This window comes from Colobus angolensis, unplaced genomic scaffold (genome assembly GCF_000951035.1).
Source record: "Colobus angolensis palliatus isolate OR3802 unplaced genomic scaffold, Cang.pa_1.0 Scaffold11, whole genome shotgun sequence".
Taxonomy (NCBI): Eukaryota; Metazoa; Chordata; class Mammalia; order Primates; family Cercopithecidae; genus Colobus; species Colobus angolensis.
The window spans coordinates 2,424,669-2,433,950 of record NW_012112030.1 but is presented as its reverse complement, the minus strand read 5'-3'; the positions used below and the strand labels follow the sequence as shown (position 1 = coordinate 2,433,950).

At 53.6% G+C, this 9,282-nt stretch overlaps 1 protein-coding gene across 2 annotated transcripts in view; it reads right to left on the bottom strand.

Moving 5' to 3' along the window:
* Positions 1 to 4,293, bottom strand: part of ATN1 (atrophin 1) — an 8,625-nt gene extending 4,332 nt beyond the window's left edge. The window contains exons 1-5 of one of the 2 annotated variants that reach the window (XM_011952348.1): positions 4,095 to 4,293; positions 3,805 to 3,942; positions 3,542 to 3,655; positions 601 to 2,585; positions 101 to 323 (exon numbers count right to left, since the gene is read on the bottom strand). In XM_011952348.1, the coding sequence (XP_011807738.1) occupies positions 101 to 323; positions 601 to 2,585; positions 3,542 to 3,655; positions 3,805 to 3,942; positions 4,095 to 4,121 (2,487 nt within the window). In that variant the 5' untranslated portion in view covers positions 4,122 to 4,293. The remainder of the gene's footprint in view (positions 1 to 100; positions 324 to 600; positions 2,586 to 3,541; positions 3,656 to 3,804; positions 3,943 to 4,094) is intronic. The other variant, XM_011952357.1, reaches the window with a different exon arrangement.
* Between the last annotated feature and the right edge of the window lie 4,989 nt (positions 4,294 to 9,282).

Here is a 9,282-nt window from a genome sequence, read left to right as displayed (position 1 = left end):
TGTGGCCACAGCCCCAAGCCCAGCCCCAGCCCCAGCACCGCAGCGCGGCTAAGAAGGAAGGAGGCAAAGAAGGCGGTGGCGCAGGCAGTGACGCACTCACCACGCTGCGTTCAAGCTCGCGCTCCTTCTCGCGCTCGCGCTCCTTCTCGCGTTCCCGCTCGCGCTCCCGCTCCTTTTCTTCGCGCGCGCGCTGCTCCGCCTCGCGCCGCACCTTCTCCACCAGGTCCGCCCGCTTCTTGGCCAGTTTGGAGCCCTCCAGTGGCACGAAGTACAGGTCGCTGCGCGCGCACGAGTTGAAGCCGCGATCCAGGTGTTTGTTGAACCTGCCAGGCGTGGAAGCAGCGCGCGCTCAGCTGGTGCTAGATGCCCGATGGAGCCCGCGGAGCCGCGGCCCCGGCGAATGCTTGTAGCCCCCGCCTAAAAACCACCCCTGCAGGCTGAGCTGCTGCCGGCCTCACTGGCCGCTAGGCATGGACAGAGGAGAGGGGCGTGCTTTTCTAAAACACTACACCATCGCGGGGCCCCTCCCTGCCACTCCCTCTCCGTCGCCGCCTTGTTGTCCCCCTTCCAGGCCCACCTCCGCCCCAGCTGGCCGCTCACCTGGCAGACTGACTGGCATGGCTGGGCACATCTACCACCTTGGGAGGGGGCGAGGGGCTGCGGGCTGGCGGAACTGGGCTCTCAGGGGTCTCATACTCCTCAGCCGGCTCCTGCTTGATCTGCGTGGCGCTCAGGGGCGGCCCTGAGGCAGGGGCCGCAGGTGGTGGTGGCAGAGATGGCAGGCCTGAGGGCCCCGCAGGTGGCAGGGGCCCAGGTCCCACGGTGGGCGAGCCCGGCTTGAAGGTCCCTGGGCCTGCAGGTGGCGAGGTTCCTCTATAGCCCGGTGGGGTCCCCGTTCGGAAGTTGGGAGGGGACCCGGGTTTGTATCCGGGTGGGGTGGCTGTCTTGTAGGCCCCCGGGGACGGGGCTCTCTTTCCGTACGGTGGGGGCCCAGGTGGGGAGGCCGTTTTGTAGCCTGCTGGCGAGGAAGCCACGGTGGCAATGACCGTGGAAAGGGTAGCCGAAGAGGTGGTGACCGTAGGCACCGGTGGGAAAGGGTAGGGCGTCCCCTGAGGTCCCTGGGAGGGGGAGGGGTGTGAACATGGGAAGGACCCTTGAGAAGTGGAAGAGGAAGAGTTGGAAGAGGAAGAGACTGGAGGGCCATTGGGGCCTGCTTGGCTGTAGGACACCTGGCTGTGAGGTGGGGGCAGGTGTGTTGGCCCTGGTGGGTAGGGCCTCAGAGACCCCAGGGAGGGAGACATGGCATAAGGGTGTGCGTGGTGGGAGCTGCCGCCCTCCAGGGGGTGGGGAAATGCTCCAGGAGGGGGCCCAGAGCTTCCGTGATGCTGCTGCTGCTGCTGTTGCTGGTGGTGATGGTGATGTGTTGAGGCTGGTGGTGGGTGGGCAGTGGACTGGGCCCCAGTAGAGGGCGGGAAGGGGCCTGGATGGGCATTGCTATTGGCTAAGAGGCGGCCATAGGGAGGAGGTGGTGGGGGACCCTGGCTCCACACAGCCTGGGATGGGAGAGAAGGCTGAGTATACTTCGGGGGCTGATTGGAGACAGAGAGGCTTGTTGGGGGAGGGAAAGAGTGGGGGTAACTGGGCAATGCCTGGGAAGCTGGGTAGGGGGAGGCAGAGGAAGAGGAGGAAGAACTGGAAGAGGAGGCTGCTGCAGAGCTACTACTAGAGGATGAATAAGGAAACCTCATGGGGGGTGCTGGGGCAGAAGAAGAGGAAGCAGGAGGCAGAGAGTGGGGTGAAGGAGCCAGAGTCGGGCCCTTCTCTGGGCCAGGGGGAAGTCCACCCATACCCTGCCCCATGGCATGGGGAGAGGGCAGATGCCCAGGTAGTGGTTGGGCCCCCAGGCTGGGGGGAGAGGCTGATGCATTGTTGAGGGGTCTCAGGGCAGGTGGGGGAGGCAGGTTCGGGGTCACATGGGGGAAGTTGGCTGGTGGTGGAGCAGAAGGTAGGTTCCCACCACCCACTGGAGTGTTAGGTGGCTTTGTTGGGGGAGCACCACTAGCCCCAGAGCTTGATACTGAAATGGGAGTAGTGGGTGGGGGGTGCTGCTTACCCCCATTAGGGCCCCCCACTGATGAGGCAGCCCCTCCTCCCTTGGGACCCATTGGGGGTCCAGACAAAACTCCTCCACCAGAGCCCCCAGGATAGAGCTGTGGGTGAGGGGGAGGGGCCCCAGGAGGCGCCTGGAACATTCGAGATGTGGGGGGCTCCATGGGAGCATGATATCCAGTGGGTGTCACAGAAGGATGGGGTTCAAAGCTAGCCTCTGGCTGTCGAGGGGTGCTGTCTGGGGGTGGAGGGGAAGGAGGAAAGAGTGGAGGTGGGTGGTAGGGGCGGGCTGGGCCCTGGGAGAGGCCAGAAGATGAGTCGGAGTCATTCTCCACACTTCCAGGGCTGTAGATGCTGGGGGACGTGCTTCGGTTGTCCTGGTCAATATCCCTAGGGTCGCTGCTGCCATCATCATTAAGGCTCCGCCCATCCAAGCTATCCAGATCAGAGGGAGACTGTGGCCGAGGCAGTTCCTGCTGTAGAAAAGGGAAGCCTCATTTTTTCTCTTTTCCTTTCCTGCTTCCCTGAGATTTAGGGCCTGTCTTGCATAAAATCATTTCCCCTCACAGCACACTGTTGTACTGTGATGTGGTACCTCTTGCCATCTGGGGATTCCCCACTTTCCCCACATTCTTGGCTGCTCCCTAACAGCCAGTCTTGTTTCCCTCCTGTAAAACCCTATTCCTTCCTCAAGGATCCATCTCAAGCACCTTGTCTCTACCCACAGCTGACTCCAAATCCCTGTCTTCCACCATCTCATAACCACCACTTTAACTATCCTCCATCCCCCAAGCCCTTGGTTCTTAGACCGCTTCTGGCCGGGCACAGAGGCTCACACCTGTAATCCCAGCACTTTGGGAGGCTGAAGCAGGAGGATCACTTGAGGCCAGGAGTTCCAAACCAGCCTGGCCAACACGGTGAAACCCTATCTCTACTAAAAGTACAAAAATTAGCCGGGCGTGGTGGCTCATGCCTATAATCCCAGCTACTCGGGAGGCTGAGGCACAACTGCTTGAACCCAGGAGGCGGAGACTGCAATGAGCTGAGATCGTGCCACTGTACTCCAGCCTGGGTGACAGAATGAAACTCTGTCTCAAAAACACACACAAAAAAACCAATAAAACAATAAAAAAGAAAGACCACTTCTGCATTTTCCTTAAGATTTATTTGTTCCTCCCACTAAGACTTCTCACCCAGAGACTAGAATCCCCCAACTCTTCTGGTCCCCTTTGGCCCTGCCAGGTCATCTGGTGGTCTGTCAAAGTTCTAAGAATCTCTCTGGCATATTATAGACAGAACTGCTCTCATAAGCACTATGATCTGGCCTTTCTCTTATGTCCCAGGAGAGATCCAGCTAAGAATAGTGAGCATAAGGAAGTCTGAGAAAAGAATGGTCACAAGATGGGTCAGGATGGCGATAAGGGTCTCCCACCTCAGTTTTGGTCTTTTTTGGTGCATTGGTCTCCTCACTTTCACTCTCTGAGATCTCCTCACTCCGACCCTGCTTGTTGACCTTTGGGGTGGAGGCTTCCTCTACTCGGGCCTTCTATTAGAGAGAAAGAAAATTCCTGTCTTTTCCCTACCTCCCAAGCTCCCCCCTTACCCTCTGCCAAACAGGAAGTTCCCCCGACAACACACACACCCCCTCAGCCCCAGTGCCCGGGCATCCTGTGGGAGGACCTGAGGACAGAATACCTTGGCTGTCTGCCTGGACTTCTCAGCTTTGCCATCACTGCTGGACGTGCTGACCCCTCCAGGGGAGGCCCGGCCCCTCGATCTCAGTTCTTCCCGGGGCCCAGGGGCCTCTTTCTTCCGTCCACTCCTCATTGACATCTGCAGGAGGAGGAAGGAGGTAGGTAACACAGTTCTTTACACTGCACCTAACTTTATGGTGCACATTATTTGTTCTTCTTCTCTAGACCAGACCCTTCCTCCTAGCTTGCCTGCCCCGCCCCTCATCTTTCAGGTCTCTCATTTTAACTCACTGAGTCTTTATTCTGTCGTGTCTTCATTCTTCAGGCTGTGGAGACCCCATTCTCCTCTGCCTGGGCAGCTGAATACAGAAACTTCTCTGCTCCACCCCAAGTTCCCCACAGCTGTGGTCTGGGAAGCAGGATCTCCAAGTTTCCAGTATAGGCACCTGGAACTTTTGCAGGATCTGTTTTCAGTGAAACCTGTTAGAAGGAAACCATCAGAGTCTCCCACTGGGAGAACAGAGTCACAAAGGAATACTATTGTGCTTGTCAGAGAACTGAGCAAGCGGCCCAACCCTAAGCCTTTAGGCCAAGAGGTACAGATACCACGAGACATTGCTGGCTTGCTCCATGGGCCACCTTAGCGATCTAAAAGGCAGGGAGATGCTGCTCAAAGTATAATCTCTTTCACCTCTGTAGAGGGCAGAAAATTCAGATGTACCCACAAGCTCCAGTCCAGGAGATCACACAGTTTTACCCTTCATGATCCCTAAAGGATATTTGTGAACGCACACATTCCACGGAGCCTTGCAAAGGAACATAAAGAAATGGAGCGGGGCATGGTGCCTCACGCCTATAATCCCAGCCCTTTGGGAGGCCGAGGTGGACGGATCGCAAGGTCAGGAGTTCAAGACCAGCCTGGCCAACATGGTGAAACCCAGCCAGGCGTGGTGGCGCGTGCCTGTAATCCCAGCTACTCAGGAGGCTGAGGCAAGCAAATCACTTGAACCTGGGAAGCAGAGGTTGCAGTGAGCCGAGATCATGCCACTGCACTCCAGCCTGGGTGACAGAGTGAAACTGTCTCAAAAAAAAAAAAAAGAAATGACGTTGAAGTATTAATTTATTGAGTACCTTCTTTATATCAAGCCCTTCACACACATGATTTCATTTAATATTTACAACCAACCCTGAATGGTAAGCATTATTAGCTTCATTATATAGCTGAGGGAACTGAGGCTCAAAGATTGTGATTGTGACTAGCTCAACCTCACACAGTGAGGAACCAGTGGCAGAGCCAGAATCAAACCCACGTCTGTGACTTCAAAGCCCATGCTCTTTCTTCTATACTTTGCTACATTCTCCTCAGAAGTTGGTGGGGAGAATTCTCAGAAGGCCTAGATCAGTCACAGAGATATGAAAAGAATCTTTTCTCACATCAGAGTAGGTAGAAGAAGAATGTCCCATACAAAGGAACACAGCCCTACCAATCCCAAGACTAAACCTAGGTAGCCCCAAATTGTAGAACTTCACTGTTGAGAGCTTCACAAAGGACTCATTCTCTAGTACTTGAGCTCCCTAAGGCTAGAGGAAAAGTCAGGGTTTTCACATGAATGATTAAAGACTCAAAATATCCGTGAGCAAACAATACAGATTTACCAATTTTGAAGCCTGTCCTCCTACTTGGTGTAGACAGGGTTACACAGCTCCTCAAGCCAGTCCATCCATATCTGTCTATCAGTAGGTAGGCAGGTATCTATCCAAATCCCTATAGTCAGCTATATTCATTTGCACTTGTTCGTATTTCTTGCTAAGTGTCAAGTCCCTCCAAATTACTGATTGTAAGATCTTTTGAGAGCAAAAATAGTATTTTCTTACTTTTTCTTCCTTTCCACTGATGTCGTATATATACGTGTGTGCACTTTTCTTGTGATTGACCTTTAAACCCACTAACTTCAGTAGGTCTTTCTTCCTGAATTAAGTGCTGCTAGCTCCGGTGGGAATAGACTAAGCTTACCCATCTATTCTATTCTGAGTTGGAGGCCTGCTAGGTAAACGGCATGTCCATATTCTGTAGTGTATTTTTCCCAAGGAACACAGTAATTCTCACTCCCCTCCATGGAACCATACTGATGCAAGCAGTAAGGGGTGAGTCTAACCTTTCCAGGAAACTTCACAATTTACTTAGAATCACAAAATTGCTGGGACGGAGCCTGTCTTCTGAACTTTCAACTGATGTTCTGCCCAGTAGACTAGTCTTTTTTTTTTTTTTTTTTTGAGACAGAGTTTCATTCTTGTTGCCCAGGCTGGAATGGAGTGGCGCGATCTCACTCACTGCAACCTCCACCTCCTGGGTTCAAGCGGTTCTCCTGCCTCAGCCTCCTACGTAGCTGGGATTATAGGCTGCGCCACCACACCCTGCTAATTTTTTTGTACTTTTAGTAGAGACAGGGTTTCACCATGTTGGTCAGGGTAGTCTCGAACTCCTGACCTCAGGTGATCTGTCTGCCTTGGCCTTCCAAAGTGCTGAGATTACAGGCGTGAGCCACTGTGCCTGGCCAACTAGTTTTTTTTTCTTTTTTAAGATAGATTTTCACTGTTGTTCCCCAGGCTGGAGTGCAATGGCATGATCTCAGCTCACTGCTACCTCCGCCTCCCAGGTTCAAGCGATTCTCCTGCCTCAGCCTCCCAAGTAGCTGGGATTACAAGCGCCCACCACCACGCCTGGCAATTTTTTTGTATTTTTAGTAGAGATGGGGTTTCACTATGTTGGCCAGGCTGGTCTCGAACTCCTGACCTCAGGTGATCCACCCGCCTCAGCCTCCTAAAGTGCTGGGAATACAGGCATGAGCCACCACGCCTGGCCTTTATTTATTTATTTTTTTTTTCAGCTACAGCTATTTTCCCACATTTTTTAGTTGTTGTGTAGACTGGTTTTAAAATACTATCAACCAAAAAAAAAAAAAAAAAAGAACAACACCCACCGTAGCAAAAGAGGAAAACAATCTTAAACAAAAAGCACAACAAAGATGACTATTTGTGACTGGTGTATCTTTGCCAGCCCTCCTAGAGAAGGGTGTCCATCTCCCTTCCCCGTCACAGAACCTGTTCACCAAGTCAGTTAGGTTAGGGGATCCAAAAGGTCAGAGAAGCACAGGAATGTACCTGAGGAACACAGCAATCATAGTACGCCCTTCTTTTTTAATCACCTGAAATCTGATAAAACTAGCAATGAGTAGCTTTGAAGGACAAAAGCAGTCATAAAAGAACAAGTAATCCTGGGGATAAGGAGTGGCAGAGGAGGGAAGGAGTTAGGGTTGGACTGTGTGTGTTTCTAGACCTGGGTCATGTTTTAGCACCAGCCTACACTCCTAGCAGACAATCATTGTAACTAATATTACAGAGCACCTACTCTATCTGGCCACACACTAAGCACATTCACCTTCGTTACCTTACTTTAAAAAGAAAATGATTAAGACCAGACTGGGTTGGGAGGAAAGTGAGAAATAGAAAAAGAGCCCCTAAGTAAGAACAGGAAAAGAAATTAAGAGACATATGGGATGTCAGAAGGAATACAGTGGAGTCACAAGCTCCCTGGGAGGGGCTCGCAGGCTAAATTTCAGGATCATTGGCCCAGCCCCCAATATCATTCTGGACCTGCCAGACTAACCAGTCCAAAGTGACTCCTAGATAACAATGCACTGGCCTAAGCCTTCTGAGAATCCAGGACCTTTAGGGAGGCCTCAGAGATCATCATGGCCCCTTCATCTTAACAATGAAGCCGGACACTCCAAGAGAAGTGACTTGCCCAAGGTCACAGAGGCACAGCCAGGTCTAGAGACACAGGTCTCCTGGCTCCTGTTCTATAGTATTTCCCCGGCATGAGGCTGTTTCATGCAGCCCTTTGTCCTGGGCCACCCTCACCTGGGATGGGCCTGGGAGCCCAGCCATTTCTACAAGGTCAGGGAAGAAGGCCAAAGGTTAGTTGAGGTAAGGAGGAAAAGGGTAAGTTATTCAAGAAGGGAGGCTCAAAGAAGAATTCATGTTTTCGAAAATGAAAGAAAGTGCAAAGAAGCAAAAAGACAACTCTACAAAAAATATAATAAGGGAGGCAGAGGTCAGAACCAACTGCCAAAAGATGGTGAAACCTGAACAGGAGCGTTTTCATCCTCCCATCATGCCTAGGTGGAGAGACTTGGAGAAACACCTATGATCTGCAAGGAACATACCTACCTGTTCCAACAGACTGCAACATGAAAGGGGACACGCTGCCGTGGGGAAACTCCCACCCACCAAGAGATCCAGAAACATCCTCCAGAACCCAGCCCAGAGTCCCAAGGACACAGCCGCAGGCCGGCAGGCCGACGTCCAATAAAGATTCGAAGCCCCCGCCTACCACTTGGACGTCCCACCGGATCACTACCATAGCGACACAGTGGCAAAAGGTGCCTCCAAGAGACCATCCCAGGAGTCCATCTGGAAGCCACCCCGCCCCCTCCCAGTTGCCAAAGCAACTCCTCCTCTCCTATAGCACCTCAGGGAAGGGAGCTGAAAGGTACCTACCCTAGTCGACATAAGCCCATGCACAAAGGGAGATCTTTGAGCTCAAAGCAGTAACTAAGGCCTCCCTATATAGATCACAGCTCCAGGGGCAGCGGACGCTCCGGAAATTGGAGGGTGGAGGGTGGAGGTCGCAACTTGCTTGGAGTGCCTGTAGGGTTGCTCAATTATCTCATTTCCATCCTCCCAGCACCCCTTTCTTCCCAACTCCCCCTTCTGTGTTCCTGTTTTCCTCCTCATTAGTTTTGGGATAACCCACACTACTGGGCCCCAGTGCCCTCTCCAAGAAGTAACTATGTCTGGGATGGGGAAAACAGGGTCAGAGGTGACCTGGAGTAGGGGAATGAAAATCGTCACAAAGACATGGCCTTCCCACTTCCACGCCGGAAAACCTCTGGCTCTTCTCAAAGATGGACCTCTTTTTGCCCAAGCCTCCGTTTCCCCGAGGTTCATCAGCCACAGTCCCTCTTTCCACCTACCACACCCCTTTCCCGTTTCCCACTTCCCGTCCATTCCTAACACCCCCAACCCCAGGCTCCGGAACCCGTGTTCTGGGCCTTTGGAGCTTTTTCCTGGAGCCTTCATGCCCCACCTCGCTGCCATCTCTCCTATCCCTTCTGCCTTCGCCCCGAACCCCACTCAGAGCATCCCCCGTTTTCCTCCGCCAACCCCCGCCTCGATGTTCCTCCTCTTTTGGGTCCGCGGGTCCCGGCTACCCTCTGGCCCCACAGCCTTCCTCCGGAGACCCTCCTTCCTTCCCCACCTTCCCGATCCTCCCGAAGCCCTGGCCCCCGACCCTCCTCGGCGGGCCCCACCCCCTGAGCCCCCGGCCTCAGGCCAGGCAGAGCCCGCAGTGGGGGGACGGGATTGGGAAAATAACAAATGGAGGCGGCGGCGGCAGGAGGGGGTCCGCGAGGGGACG